This window comes from Dipodomys merriami, unplaced genomic scaffold (genome assembly GCF_024711535.1).
Source record: "Dipodomys merriami isolate MVZ:Mamm:240054 unplaced genomic scaffold, mDipMer1.0.p SCAF_2, whole genome shotgun sequence".
NCBI lineage: Eukaryota > Metazoa > Chordata > Mammalia > Rodentia > Heteromyidae > Dipodomys > Dipodomys merriami.
This window is the reverse complement of record NW_027203381.1, coordinates 109957294-109973948: the sequence shown is the minus strand read 5'-3', so window position 1 is coordinate 109973948 and position 16655 is coordinate 109957294. Positions and strand designations below refer to the sequence as shown.

The following is a 16655-nucleotide window of genomic DNA, read 5'->3' as shown; positions in this document are numbered from 1 at the left end:
TGCAAACTTGTAAAGTTTGTTTTCAACATAGTGTCTTGTACATCTCAGTGTTACAATGGATCATCTTGTATCCTTATTTCAGTATTTTGTTATTTCCCTTCCCCTCCCCAAATTAAAAAAAATGTATATACAAGATTCAGGGCACCAGAATCAAATACAGTGAAAACAGGGGTTGTACCATACAAAGAGGAAAAAAACCCCACATAGTACATTAAAAGTATATTAAAAAGAACAACAAGAAAGATAAAAATCTCTTATGTCCCTATCTTGGGGTTCATTTCGCTTAGCATCAGGTTATATGGTCATATGTACATAGCTTTTGACCTCTTCTAGTTGTCCTAGACATACACTAGTATGAAAACCTTGCTTCATCTTAAATCATGCAGAAGTCATCTTATTTCCTGGCCATTGCCTCTGCTGAGCAGTGACTCTAAAGTCTCCGATATTTTCACAAACAAAACTCCTAGCCTTACTCTGGGCTAACACCCTTTTCTCCTTTGTCAATGGCCTTTCTTTGTTATCATGAGGCAAAATGGTTCATCAAAGAGTAGGAAGATATTCCTGTTTCTCAGTGTTTTATTTTTCCAAACAAAATCTTAAATGAGAGCTGTAGATTGGGGGAGATGAAGACAGAAGCAAAAATGGAACCTATCCAGTGCTGTTATAGGCCCTGAGGTATTTTTCTGCAGGAACATTAATTGATTTCTTCTAGGCCATGAATATTTGGATCAATGCTTAATTGTATGCCTTAATAGTAAAAAGGAGAATAAGGCTGAAATAACTACAATACTAGAAATAGGAAAGAACAAAGTAAAATTAAAAAAGACAACCTCTTTAATCCTATCATTTCTACTTCATGTCAAAGATAATACTAAAATTCAAAGGTATAAAAACAGAGTTTTTATATTCTGTTGTGTTTCCTGGAGACAGGAAGGCATCCTCTTCATCCTCCACTGTAAACATCAGTGGTGAAGGAATGACCAACTCATTCCTTTATTGTCTCTCTCAAATCACTTGTGCTGAACTTCTTAAACTTGTTTGCCTTGTTGGAAATATTTAACATACTGTGGAGGGCAAGAGTAGATATGCAATCTGCACACATTTCTGTTGACTTGCTTGTAAACTATCTATTTATATACACATGCAAGAGAAAGGAAGGAAAGGAGAAGGGAAGGAAAGGGAAGATGATACAACAAGGCAATTTGTGGGACTGAATGGAAACAGTAAAATTTGGTAACAAAACCAAGAGAGAATATCAGACTAAAGTTTACTTCATGTTTTTGTTTTCTTGGTTTGGAGACCCAGACTGGCCTCCAATTTGTGATCTTGCTTCTGACTCCTGTTGAGGTTACACGCATGTACCACCACCACACCCATCCGAACTAATTTTATTTTCAATAAGGAAGGGTTAACTTTGTGTGACCTCTTTAAGAAAAATCAATTTCCCACATAATTTTAATAGCAAAGCAATGTATTACTTATTTTTTTAAGTTATAGAGGATTAACCTTTGTAAAGAGATGCTTTTTATGTTTAATGTTTATGTTTTAATGTCTAAAGTTTTCCTATAGGCAGATTCACATTGTGTTCTGCATTTCCTTTTACTCTTCATGCACTAGAGAAGGAAAAAGGATGTCAATGACTCTCAGTGATCCATATTGAAGTAGGGACTTCTTTTGGGTCAAAATAAGTAAAATATACCTGTACCATAGGCAGGCACAAATGGCAAATTCCGGCCGATTGTCAGTAATTAAGGCCTATGATCAGTGCTTTTAGTATTTAAAAAAAAATCTCTTCAAACAGCACTTTTGAAGAATTGGAAAGCATTCTTGCTGATTCAGAGATATGTTGACAGTCTTCAACGTCAGCAGTTTGTTAGCCCTCCTGGTATATACAAAGCTGCTTTTTATAGACCAATGAAGATAAGGGTTTCTCCCCCTTCCTCATGGCTTCTAAAATGCCTGATTTTCTTCTGTCTTGTAAACAGAGCTTAGTGAGGGTTTTTACTATCATTCTTTCCTATTGAGTTGATGTGAATGTTTTGCCTTATAACTCAGTGTTTTTCTCCCCAAGTTCTCTTTGGCGGGCTATTTCTTTTTAATGCTTTTTCTGGCCTGTCTTAAGAAGCTTTACCTATTCAAATGCTGTGGCTCTGATGTGAAATGGGAGCTCTGCTCCTTATTCATTTCCATATAATGCCTCCATCACAGATGGACACATTGGTGTAAGGAAAAACCTTGAATGTAGTTATGAAAACATTTCCAGTAAACTTAAAATGTGCTGAAAAACCTGTTTCTTGGTGGCAAGTGAGGATTTTCAGGTCAAATGGTTTCTTCTATTAAAAAAAGAATGGCTGGAATATATGTAAGAGGTTGTTAAATGTATGGAAACACAACTCACTTGTTTTTCTTTTAAAAAATACTTTTCCGGTTTCCCTTTGAGAGTGTGCTAGTTAATTCTACCTTTATGCTATCATAGGGGCAAAGGAAAATACTACATAGATCTTGAAAATAAATTAAGGGGAGATTAATGAACTTGGCCAGGCACATGTAGCCAGTTAGTGTTTTACCAGGACTAGACTTCAGGCCAGATGTTTCTAGCCTTAAATATGATATCTGCCCTAAAGGGATCTTTACAAACTTTGGCCTTTGGCAAGAAAAGAAGTCAGCTAGCCACATGTCTAACAGAGGCAGCATGTAGCCATGAGGAGGCATGGCTCTGAGCACAAAACCACAAAAGCGATGTGACCGGGGTAAGTGCCCTATCTTTTATATTATCCAGTCTCCTTATTTTAAACTAAATAAAATCAAAGGGTCTACATCATAGGGTTCCTAGGCACATGAGATAATCTAGGGATTGGAGATATGACTCATTTGGTAGAGTGCTAGCCAATGAGTGAAAGTGGATGCAGGCACTGAGTTCCAGTCCTAGTCTCAGACCTAGAAAAAGAAAAGTAATAATCTAATAAACATAAAGAACTGAGAATTGTCATCATCATTATCTTTTTCTTTCTCCCCCCTCCTCCTCCTCCTCCTCCTTCTTCTTTTTTTTCTCCTCTTCCTTCTCTTCCTTCTTGCTATTATATTCTTATTGCTATTCTTCTTCATGCTAATATTCTTATTGATATTAGTGAAAACACCTAAATAATCAACAAAATAGAGATAAGGATGGGCAATTATCATGCATGAGCATTTGAGTAGAAAAAAATATGGTGTCATCTCACTAGGCAGAGATTCTTTTTTTAACTGATTATCATCATCAAACTATACAAAACAGTTACAATCCATAGGTCAATTAATGAGTACAGTGCTTTTTGGACAATGTCACTCCCTCCTTTATTTTCCCCCACTTTCTCCTCCCCTGGGCTGGGATTCTTTGGCAATCATTTTGGAAGAAGAGAAGCACAAGTAAGTTTCTGATTTTATGTTATCTCTGTCCCAGCTTCTGAGCACTTTGTGTGTCATTCATACTTGTTCTAATCCTGTTCCTTACCCCCACATACAATGAATCAAAACACCAACTTGGTTTTGGTGGACATGCTGTAAATTCCAACAAATATTTACTCTATGAAAAAACATATTCAAAGGAAAGAATAAAAAGAGAAGCGTATAAAGATGGGCCAAATTATTCTTCTCTCACAGTCCTTTCTCTTTTGTGAATATTGAAAGATAGATTAAAATTTCTATCAGTCTGGGAGAAATACTTTGTTTACTCTATCTGCTTTACTTTAGTGGAAGACCTGTTGAAGTGGATCTGGGTCAAACCTAGAATGTCTCTAGAACCACCTAGATACTAAGCAAATGCTTAGTGTGCTGAGATGTTCGAGATACCACTTTGAGGATTATCTTGGATCTAATGGAAAGGAAACGGGTGAGAGGCAGACACATTCAAAATGGAGAATGAGATGCAAATAGGAAACCTTATATTACTCTTTCTCAAACTTGTATGGAATAGTTATTATCTAATTAACTTTCAGACTTGTAGGTCCATGATTTTGGTGTCTCAGCTCAATGGTTATTTTCCATTTTCATTTCTTTTCCAGTCTTGGCTGGCATTCTTATCTCTAGAGCCATGTCTCCATCCTGCTTTTTTTTTGGGGGGGAGGGGTCCGGTCTTGGGTCCTGAACTCTGGGCCTGGGCGCTGTCCCTCAGCTCTTCAGCTCAAGGCTAGCACTCTACCACTTGAGCCACAGCGCCACTTCCGGCTTTTTTTCTTTTTGCTTATGTGGTGCTGAGGAATCGAACCCAGGGCTTCATGCATGCAAGGCAAGCGCTCTACCACTGAGCCACCTTCCCAGCCCTCCATCCTGCTTTTTGCCAGTTGTTTTTTTAAATGAATTCTTGCAGCTTTTCTCAGCTCACTGGCTTTGAACTGTGATCCCCTGGATATGGGGATTTCTGAGCAGCTAGAATTAAAAGTAGAAGCCACCTGCACTGAGCCCAGTGGTTACTTTCACAAGTACTTACAAAATTGTTGCATGTATTCATACTGCTACTAGCCTGTTTCCATCTCCAGGTACTCTCAAGAACATCTCCCAGGGAAGATGCTGGATTCCAACCAAGGGCCTAATGCTACCCTTCACAAGTACCTGATCCAAGACATTAAACTGCAGATTTATGTGTACATCAATGTCCATACCACATGCACTGTTTCATTTTAAGATCTCCTACCTTAGTGATTTGAAATCTCAACCCAGAATAGCGGTCGTTGTGGATTGTTCTGTTCTTCTAGGTAACTGCCTGCTGGATCTACCACGGAAGCAGATCTTGGGCCCTGAAGAGCTCCCGGGACAGACCTACGATGCCACTCAGCAGTGCAACCTGACATTTGGGCCCGAGTACTCGGTGTGTCCTGGCATGGACGTTTGCGCCCGGCTGTGGTGCGCTGTGGTACGCCAGGGCCAGATGGTATGTCTAACCAAGAAGCTACCAGCCGTGGAAGGGACGCCCTGTGGCAAGGGGAGAATCTGCCTGCAGGGCAAGTGTGTAGACAAGACAAAGAAGAAATATTACTCAGTAAGTCGTTTTCTTGTCTTTCAAAGGCTGGGGACCCAACAGGGGAAACAAGTTCCCGGGATAAATATGGGAATTGCCGTCCAAAGGCTTTATTTCCTAATTCAAGTACTTTTCCCCTAGGAATCTTGTTACAATATCATAGTTTGTCTGCCATAGCCACTATCAGTAACCAAGTGCTGGAGAACAGGGAGATAATAGGGATTTCTTCACAAATTATAAGAATAAATATAAGCCAGAGGCCATCTGATAGAGATGCCCCTCCCCCCCAAAAAAAGAGCTCCAGATGGAAACACAGTTTTAAATCCCCTCTTGTAAAAACTATTGGAACATATTCATTTTAACTCAGTAAGGAAATGGTAACAAAGCTGACTGCATAATTCTTGCACAGATTTGGTCCAGTGTGGTTGCTTTTTATTCCCATAGCAACTCATATAAGCAGTGGAGCTATAGAAGCTATGTGATGATAAACACACAGTCCAGCATCTGGTTCGCACCTGCTGCCTTAATCTCTGAAGCTAAATCAAAGTATATATTCATTCTCATTTGCAAGACTGGCAGTGTACCCAGGAGACTGATGCCCTGTGTTATATCTTGGGTCCATCGGGTCATCCAGCATGGGACATCAGATAGAGTTCTGAATCTGTTCCAGGCAAAATGGCGTGCAATACTGTGCTTTCTGGAGTCTCCTGCAAAATTTCAAGAGGAATAGACATCAGGTGTCATGAGAGCATTACTCCTTTCCCGTGTGGGTGGGGTGTGCAGCTTGGCGGAAGGTCCCTTTTAGTATGTGGAACAGTTAATGAATTTAGTCAAGCCTAGCTCAAATGCACTTAGGTATGGAGTAGAGTCTGCAACAGAGAGGATGCGATGTCAACAAAAGAACCAGAGAATTTTAAGACTAACGGAGAAAGAGATACAAGTACAATCCTGCAATATCTGGCATCACACAAAATCATCAGTATTAGACACTTCTTTACATATCCAGGATCAGAGTACACAGAAAGTCAACACAGTTCAGTGACATCGAGCAGGGTTTTATAACATTCAGAGACAGAAGTTGAAACAGCATAGAGAAAATGGAAGGCAATCATTGTTGTGCGCTCAGTATCAAGGAGCCACTTCAGATCTTTTACAGTAGGGGAGAGGTGAATTACCCGGGATTGGAAATGCTCTGGTGTTGAAAACATTAACGCTGTCATAAAGTTTCCACTGTGTCATTGTATGTAACTGATTCACAAAGGTACATTGTGAATGATTCCCTCTTCTCCGATTTTAAAATATCTTCTCTGTTCTGTTTCAGACATCAAGCCATGGTAACTGGGGGTCCTGGGGCCCCTGGGGCCAGTGTTCACGCTCTTGTGGAGGAGGAGTACAGTTTGCTTATCGCCACTGCAACAACCCTGCACCCAGAAACAGTGGCCGCTACTGCACAGGGAAGAGAGCCATCTACCGCTCCTGCAGCGTCGTGCCCTGCCCACCCAATGGTACGCCAATGGCTCCTATCCCTTACAATGTCTAGGTCTGTTTTGTGTTTACTTTTTGGTTTTGTCCGTCTTGAGGCTTAAACTCAGTGCCTAGGCACTGTCTCTGAGCTTTTTTGCTCAACTCTAGTTCTCTGCCACTTTAAGCCATAGCTCTACTTCTGCTTTTCTGATGGTTAATTGGAGATAAGAACCTCACAGATTTTCTTATATGAGCTGGCTTTGAACCATGGTCCTCAGATCTCAGCCTCCTGAGTAGCAAGAATTATAGGTGTGAGCCACCAACATGCATCTAAAATGTCTCCTTATATATAATGTTTTTATTCTAACAGAAATCATTAGAAGCTGGAGAGATCAAATTAAGTTTACATTGTCCACTTGCACTATGCAGACAATCTTTAAATCATCATTATTACTGAAAACAGTGTATTTGGAAAACTGAGACTAAAATAATTATTTTTTAATATTTTCTTTTTCTTATTATCTTTAAGGAGTTGACGTTTAACAAAGCAGTTTATGAATACAGTGTATCTTGATTAATGTCATGCCTTTAGGACATTCTTACCCAACCTTCCTCTACACATCCTTGCCCTCATTTCTCTTAAACTGTAATATATACAATAGATGTTTTGCCTTATTTCCCCCTCTTCTCCTCTTCATTAATCTACTCCTTTCCCTTTGACTCTACCCCACCGTTCTGCAAGTACCCACTTTGTGGTGTTTTGTTTTGCTAAGCTTTGATTTGGGCTTTCTATTGTCAACTCTATCTAGTTGAAATTGTTCTACCTTGGTGCCAAAGAAGCGCTGTATAACAAATAATGTTCACATTGTTTCTTCCTATCAATTACATAAATGTACAAGAATACAGCTGAGTGTCAGAGCAGATAAAGGATGAATGCCAGTGTGCTTTGTTTCCTAGGTAAATCTTTTCGCCTTGAGCAGTGTGAAGCTAAAAATGGCTATCAGTCTGATGCAAAGGGAGTCAAAACATTTGTGGAATGGGTTCCCAAATACGCAGGTGTGCTGCCAGCCGATGTGTGCAAGCTGACCTGCAGAGCCAGGGGCACTGGCTATTACGTGGTCTTCTCGCCAAAGGTGAGTCCACACCGAGTGGAGGAGTGATCGGCTTCCGCGGTGGAAATGATTTGGAAAAAATGTAGCCAGCACATACCAAACATAAATGTCATTATTTAGGGGGTGGTTAGATTTTGGAGAGGTTTTGTTTCCATCTCTATAATTTCTGTATTTTTCAAGCTTTTATACAGTGAATAAAGACCATTTTTACACAGATCCAAGTAAATGTTTTAAAAGCTATCCTTTACGCACCATTAGTTACTCTCAAAGAAGTTGAAGAGTGACCCTAACTTCAAAATAATTGTAGAAATATCTAGCATTTCTTAGGCACATGTCTAAAGGGAGCTTAGAAAGCCAACCCTTTCTACTTTTCTAACATTTTCCTTAAGGATTCCTTTGCTGGGTTATGAAAATAGCTCTCAAGATCACTCTGTCTGATCCATGGTGTTGAATAGTTCTGAAGTCTTTAATATAAATTCGTGTTCTTCTAGATGTACACATTATGTGTGTATAGCTGCTCCTTGTTTTTTTTCACAGATAAGCATTTTCTAAAAATACTAAAGTTGATTTTTCTAGCCTTCAGTCTTAGGCAGTAGATTTTTTTCAAACACGATGTAATTTGTTAGTAGGTGCTATGTCTTAAAAGACTTCTGAAATTTATATGTGTATACACATAGACATATAATTGAAAAATAAACCAATACTCCACTTACATAACAATTAAGACACATCTTTTTTATATGAAATAACACATTTTAATTTTGAATATCAAAAGCAAAAACATCCGTTGGACACACCACCAGGTAGAGAAGTGCTACATGTTGAAATATATTCAATTTATAAACACATAGGCAAACGCACATACGCACATACTGAAAAGACAGACTCTCTCATGTCTGCAATTCAAGCATGCATGTGAATATATATGTATACAGTCATGAACAAAAGCTGCAGTTTATGCACATACTATATTTTACTAGCTTTGAATTTTTAATATTTTATGATCTTTAAGTAGTTGTACAAAGCAGTTGTCATTCAACAAAACTGTTTATGAATACACTGAATTTTGATCAATGTCTCCCCCCCGTCAACATTCTTACTCATCCCTCCCAATTGACCATTTCCCTCACTTTTCTTTAATTTTGTAATATATATATATATATATATATATATACATATATATATATATATATATATGGCATTCTTAACTGCATTCTTCCCCTCTTCTTTTCTTCATTTATGTACCTCAGACCCCTCGGCCCCAACTTACCTTTCCAAGTGCCTATTTCCTGGTGTTGATTATGTTGAACTATAATTTTGCCTTCCTAAGGAATTATACTGTTTGAGTTCTCCATAAATCTACCATATTTCAATTAATACATGAATGAATACTGGCTTACCACCCAAGGCATTGACTTACATATTTGCCAATCAATTCTAGCTTCCACATATGAGAGAAAGCATGCAGCCTTTATCTCTCTGAGCCTGGCTTCTTAACTACACTAATTCCTTTATACAAAACCAGTCTCTTTGAGGACCTAATTTCCTGACTTCCCTGATTCTGTTTTCTGTGGCAATGTGTTTGAGTCTGTTCATTCAACCCACAAGAGAGGAGGCTTTTCAAGTTTTGAATACGTTTAGATTTTTAAATCCGTTACTGTACTAATGCTTATGCAACAAAGAAGAATCATTGTGCTCTTAAGCCTACTTAGACTCCACTCTCTGCAGGAGTAATAGTCCCACACATGGAGTGAAAAGATTGTTTTCATCCACACAAAAAGGCCAGATTATGCTGTGGGAACATGGTTTGCATCTAAAACTTGCATACAAAAAATTGCATACAAAAATTGGATCACCTACCAAATAAAGAATTAAGCTCAAAGGAGAAAGTGCATAATCTAGTTTTCTGCAGCTCTTCCTGCCTGCATTTGTCAAGGAGGGTTTGGCTAGACACTCTTGGAAAGTAAGAAGTTGGCAGTCTTATGGGATGCTTGTTGTGGTGGTTGTTGTTCCCTTGAGGTACAATTATTCCAATCAAAGTAAAAAAAATCACAATTTAGAAATTGTTAGTTTATTAAAAGAACCAAGTACCCGATGCCCAGATGTTGCTCACCACTGAGGTGTTTGTCCTGACTCAGGTGACCGACGGGACTGAATGCCGGCCGTACAGCAATTCGGTGTGTGTCCGAGGAAGGTGTGTGCGAACCGGCTGCGATGGCATCATCGGCTCCAAGCTGCAGTATGACAAGTGTGGAGTGTGCGGAGGAGACAACTCCAGCTGTACCAAGGTTATCGGAACCTTCAATAAAAAAAGGTAATGTGATAAAGCCCTGCCCTTCTGGGAACTGAACAGAGCTCTCGACTCTTGCAGAACTGCCACAGAAAACTCAAATCACCACATCAGCTCTCTGTAGAAGGAGATCGAAAGTGGCTCTGGTAACACTTTATGAATGTAAGAAGGGAGGGAAGGGAGCTGAATAAAATTCAGGCATGTCTAGAAGCAGTTCAGCAAAAGCCATGAGGTCAAGGTGTAACAGAGTCAGAAAAGGCAGAGAAAAAATTCAATAGCCTGCACCTCAGTGATACCATCCAGATGTATTTATTTATTAGTAAAAGGTAATTCATGAAAGGATGGGTCTTTCTTTTGTAATGATTTCTTTTAACAAATAGATTCTCATTAGGGTGTGTGTATATGTTTGTATTGTGAGAGAAAACATTCCTCTTGGTTGAGTTAAGATTGCGTGAGGAACAATTCTATTTTACAGTTTGTAAAGCTGTTCTGCTTAGCCTCTATTCATTTTATAAGAAAGTGCATACAAGATCGTCTTCAATTGTATTACTCTAAATGTGTCCATTGTTTCTTATTAGCATAGGTTCTCTCCTAATATGTTTTTGTTGTTGTGAAAAGAACACTCCTTTCCACGAGTTATATTTCTTGTGTATACTGGCCCTTTCACTCCAACAGGCAAAAATACTTCACTCAAGAAATTACAAATCGCAGCTGGGCTTGGTGGCTCACGCCTATAATCCTAACCACTCAGGAGGCTGAGATCTGAGGATCACAGTTCAAAGCCAGCCCAGGCCAGAAAGTCCACAAGACTCTAACCTCCAATTAAAGCACTCAGAAAAAGCCAGAAGTGGCACTGTGGCTCAAGTAGTAGAACACTGACTAGCCTTGAGCACAGACAAGCTCAGACAAGGCCCATACCTTCAGTTCAAGCCCCAAGACTGACAAAAGAAAAGAAAAGAAAAGAAATTACAAATCATAAATACATGCCAAATAACAAGAGATAAAACTTTAGATATAAAGAGAAGAGGATGGACTCTGGAATTCAACTGATAATAGTTTTATGAATCTAGTTCTGTCTATGAGTTTGTGAGAACTTGGGATGTCACATAATTTCTCTTGTTCTTATTCTTTTTATTCATAAAAGAAATAGTATGTTAAATCACATGTTTAATATGTTAATTAAAGAGAAATAGAGAAGACATAGTGAAGATGAATCAATAAGTGAAACCCCATCTTTTTCATCTTTATCTAAATGCATGTCAGTTTTCATAGACAGTGACATTGATGACAAATACATTATGCACAATAAATAGATATAGAAATAGATAATCATGTAAGTACAATTGTTCAGTTTACATGTTTCATTAAAGAAGGATGCAGTCCATTTGCTCTCTCAATCATTGAGAGAGCCTCTTCTTTCTTGACCTAGTCTCATTATTGCTATAGAGAAAATTGGAAGTGCTTGCAGCAAGAGCTACTGTAAAGACAATTCTTCTCAGCTGCTTCAAACTTGGCATTAAAAGTATATCATGGAAAGAAAGGTTGCAGTTCAAATGGTAGAACTACAAATATTGCCTGACCTCTGGTGTCACCTCCAGCAGATCTCACACATTATGCAGACATTCAAAATGACCAAACAAAGGCGTTTTCTAGCATAAAATATGATGCCAACATCATGTAGAAGGGCTACAGAATCTGATGGAATGAAGGATCTTTTTTCTTCTTTGCAAAACTTCTCATAGGTTCAGTGTATTGGCTGAGAGTACCTGCATTCTTGATGTTGGTGCTGTGTTGTCTCACATATAAAACAAGATCATGAATGGTAGGGCATACCAAAAACTATGAAGCATCATGATAGTGTAAAAATTGTAAATTATGTTTGATGTGGTAAACATATGGCTAAAAATTATTCTTAATATTCATTTTATCCTCTTATTTTCTAATGTAGTAATAATTCCTTGTCTAGCTACTTTGAACCATCACTGTAAAAAACCTTGTATATCTGAGGTATCATAGCCTGCCCTTCAATACATTTGAATGGTAAAAGATCTTATAAGTGATTGGTTCAACTCCTTGTTTTACAAAGGAAGAAAGTAGGATTCTGAGAGTTTAGGGCTTATCCATTGCTGCATAGCCAGGTGAAGGATGAACAGTCTTTAACTTAAGACATGGGCTACCTAAGTCATTCTGTAACTTTTGAAGGAAAGAAGAAACAGTGATCACAGAAGCTACTTGATATCTAGAATTTACATGGTGTCCCAGTAGAGTACAAAGAAAATGAATAAGCAATTCACCTTAAAACATATTTTCTAAAGCAACAAAAATATAAGGGCCCTGATTCTCAGTCTTACCCAGTGCCTGGTAAAAGTTTGATGATTGGCCAGAATGCTGCCTGTGCTCACTGATACTCATCCATCAACACAAGACCAGTGCTAAGAAATAAAGTTCTAAAGTTCTCTGGATTCTCTTATTCTTCATCCTGTCTATTTTCTCACAACCTGTCTGCTATCGTTTTGAGAACGATTGTAATCAGAGTTAATCATCATTAGCCACTAACAATCATTTAACTGCTATAAAATATAACCTGCACGGCTAAAAGTATGCCTGGGGTCATTGTGAAAAGACTGAAAATTAATAAATGAAAATTTTGTTTCTAGCCTAGCATGGCTACCCATGAGCTCTGAAGCAAACTTGCTCACTTGCTTTCACATCTCCAGTTTACATTCTTGTAGTGTAACGTGAGATACCTCCACATCCTTCCTGGCTTGGTTTGGAGCCCCTGAAAGTTTCAATATTGATACTGGATACTACAAAAAAAAGTCCTAGAACCAAGTCTTATCTGTAATGTATTACAAAGCTAAAGATAATTCACTGAATTAGAATGAGCAACACCCTGAGCATGGCCTTAAAGCACTGACAGACTCTGACACGTGTGTGGGGGTCACTAGATACATGTCCAGGGAACGAGGGATTCCTTGACAATGAGCTTCCTTATGGATTCAGAGGAGAGGCAGAAGAGGTAACAGACTTGGATATTTTCGTTTTTAGGGTAACTGTCATTATTCCCTAATCTCTAAACTAGAGTACGAATTGGGAAATAGACAACTTGGGTATTTCAATTGAAATAACTAAGACTGTATTTAAGGTGATGCCAAGTAATAGTAAGTCTTCATATCCAATCATGAAATTATTTATAAGGGCAAATATTTTGACCAATAATTCTTCCTTCTCACTAGTATAGCTCCTGGGTGCTTAATTAGCTTTGCAGTGGCAAATTAGCATTTGCCAGTGGTTTCCAGCTGTCAGACATGCTTATAACCTTTACACATTTTCCCAAGCAGATGATGAATCTTTAGTGATCTGTCCTATTTGTCAACAACTACAATGAATTCCTTATTCATTATAACATTACATGGAATGGAACATTCAGGATAAAATTAGTAAAATTAAGAAATTCATTTTTTTCTCCTTATGCCAGTTGTAAATTAACGTTTTCCAGTTAAAGAATTTACCCTTTCACGTAGCTTTCTACCCCATGAAATAGAGTTCTAGGATCATTGGAAGCAGAGCCTCCATTTTCTGTTTCCAAACCAGACACATGCACGCGCACATACACACACCACCACCACCACCACTAAAGCCCTTCTCCTAAATTAGTCTGCATATCTGAGCAATGTGAAGACCTTCAGGAATACACCCTTCTGTCCCACTCTGAAAGATAGGAATTTCATCGATCTGCAAATCAGCTCAGTGTTTGGAATTACTTTAAAAAAAATCACTGGATGATCTGAATCTGCAACAAGTCTGAGAATTGAAATGTCTGCTTGTGTCTTTTTACACCTATATAAATACACATAATAATATATTTATAAATAATATATTATATGTCTGTAAAAATGACAGGGTGTAAGCAAAGGGCAGTGGTTATATGCATTTTAATAATGAAATGTCCTAATTTTAAACATCTCAATACCAATCTGCACAATAGTCTATCCGCAATTTCATTGGTGATAAGAGAATGGATGTTAAAGCCCATTTAGACTAATTTCTTGAATATATTAAAATTTTGTCTTAAGAAGAACAGCACCTTAGAGAACATTTGTTTTATCTATTTGTTACGTGTGCACTTATTTCTCTTTCTCTCTTCCTCCCTCTCTCCTTCACCCTACTTCCCTTCCTCCCTCTCTGCCTCTCTGTCTCTTTCTCTCCTCCCTCTCCCTGCCTGCAGTAAGGGTTACACTGACGTTGTGAGAATCCCCGAAGGGGCCACTCACATAAAAGTCCGACAGTTTAAAGCCAAAGACGAGACCAGGTTCACCGCCTACTTGGCCCTGAAAAAGAAAAACGGTGAGTACCTCATCAATGGAAAGTACATGATCTCCACCTCGGAGACCATCATCGACCTCAACGGGACGGTGATGAACTACAGCGGCTGGAGCCACCGGGATGATTTCCTCCATGGCATGGGCTATGCAGCCACCAAGGAAATTCTCATCGTCCAGATTCTTGCCACAGACCCCACGAAAGCATTAGATGTCCGTTACAGCTTCTTCGTTCCCAAGAAGTCGACCCAGAAAGCGAACTCCGTCACTAACCACAGCAGCAATAAAGTGGGAGCAGCCACTCAACAGCTGCAGTGGGTGACAGGTCCCTGGCTGGCCTGTTCGAGGACCTGCGACACTGGCTGGCACACCAGGACCGTGCAGTGCCAGGATGGAAGCCGGAAGTTAGCCAAGGGCTGTCTTCTAGCTCAGAGACCTTCGGCGTTTAAGCAGTGTTTGCTGAAGAAATGTTAGCCTGTGGTGATGCTCTTGTGCACAAAGAGAACGGGAGGGTCCAGCGTGGAGACACATGTGGTGAAGAGGAGGTGTACCCAACGCACAGAAAGTCATGCTTCCGTGTCATTGTCACCAGGAGTCGAATTATGGGCAGAATCTGCTCTCTGTGACCAAAAAGATGGACACAGCTTCATGTGATCATGGTGACCTTGGAATACAGAAAATCTTGGGGCCTACAAGAATGAGGGAGAAACAGTGATGAATGTAGAATCAGGGGACATTGGAAGATGGCAGGACAGTCTCCCCCTTGTCACCTACCTCTTACAGAATATCTTCAAGGCATCATAGTCATTTCCACCCATGACACACAATTGCTTGTTTTTACTGTTTGTAAATAACATCAGCCCTTGGTATGTCACTTTATAGCACTTGGTTCTATTAAAAAATATATATTTCTAAAAAAAAAAAAATTGTTTGACCAAAGTAGGTCTGCAGCTATTTCAACTCCTAGTTTCCAGAAAGAGCTGTGGATGTTTTACTGGAAATTAAGAACTGGCTGCTGGTTTAATAAGAGTATATGTTTGTGACAACAGGAGAGCACATGTGTGTCCAAAAACATTTTGACAGCAAGCATCCTCTGAGAGATTCTGGAAAGAAATGGGATCTCAGGGTGTCTGCTTGCTTCAATGCATTTAAATACATTTAAATGCTATTTACTTAGAACCTTTGACTGCCTGTATTTTTTTCAGGCAGTCGGCCAAATTAAGGTATAATTAAGATGTAGAAAGAATGTTTTTCCTCTGTGTTTGTGATACATTTTTAAAGTCTCAAACTTTGTTTGCTTATGTTGGCATTTCAAAGGAAAAGCAACACATCACTGTGTTTTCAATTTGTATTTTCATGACTTTCCTATGGCTCCCATCTGATGTCTCATAATGTGCAATAGTCATACAGATTACAAAGCATAAAGTGCTGTGTCCCATCCAACACATTCAGCACTGGAATATTTCTGACCAGAAAACCTGTACAATCTGTTTGTTTTTGCTTGTTCGTTTGTTTCATGCAAGGGTTCTTAAAGACTGCTACTTGGTATTTCTTCTTGACTTGGTTTAATAGGAATATTAAAGATCACTTGGTAATAAGCCATGCCTAGAAGGGACCTTCATCATTAGTCTGATTAATGCTAAAAGAAATGGCTAACTTTAATAAGACTGTTTCCACACCACAGGCAATCATTTCTTAATTTCTTAAAGACACATATATTCCTACAGTATTAAATGTTTCCCAATTGGAAAGCATTTGGTCGTGTCAGAAAGTGTTTGAGTGACAAAATGTGATGGATTTCAGGAAGTTTGTTGTTTTTGCTTCCATAGCCTGTCTAGGTAGGTTATAAAATTGAATAGACATTGAAAATACCTGTTTAGACTGTAATGATTGCATAACCACCACCTTATAGCTCACAAAATGGAAGGTGTTTTATTCCAATGGGATTTCTTTTCCTTTGTGAAATACTGCAGCACCAATTGTTTTATATAAAATTTTATAATAATCAAACCAATTGTGCCTATTGTCAGAGATTTGAATATAGGGATTTTAGGCAATCATTGTTTAGTTCTATGGAAATTAGGAGGTTTATTTTTATTATATTTTTATATAAAAGACTTACATAATTGATCATTCTATATCACATTCATTTCAGTGGTCCAAAAAAATGGATATATCTGTTTTAATACTTTCTTAAAAATCAGTTTGAAAAACAGTTATTTTACCAAATCAGTAGTCATGGTTTAGATTTTCATAGATTGATTTTGCTTAAGTTATAATAATTTTATATGAAAAAAATTGTTATTTCTAGAAATTCAGGCTCTATAAGATGGAAATCACTAAACATCAATAGGAGAGAACACAGCTAGACAAATTGGTCAGAAAGTCAAAATTAAAAATCACACTGGCCATTTTATTGCACAAAGAGCATTGACAGAGAATTCAATGTTACTTTTTTCAATTTTGAAAATAAT

General features: G+C 38.4%; 1 protein-coding gene across 1 annotated transcript in view; it reads left to right on the top strand.

Moving 5' to 3' along the window:
* Positions 1-15781, top strand: part of Adamts5 (ADAM metallopeptidase with thrombospondin type 1 motif 5) — a 41724-nt gene extending 25943 nt beyond the window's left edge. Inside the window, exons 4-8 of the mRNA XM_070030523.1 lie at positions 4731-5014; positions 6315-6498; positions 7415-7590; positions 9708-9883; positions 14088-15781. Coding sequence (XP_069886624.1) covers positions 4731-5014; positions 6315-6498; positions 7415-7590; positions 9708-9883; positions 14088-14655 — 1388 coding nt within the window. The 3' untranslated portion in view covers positions 14656-15781. The remainder of the gene's footprint in view (positions 1-4730; positions 5015-6314; positions 6499-7414; positions 7591-9707; positions 9884-14087) is intronic.
* Positions 15782-16655: the final 874 nt, after the last annotated feature.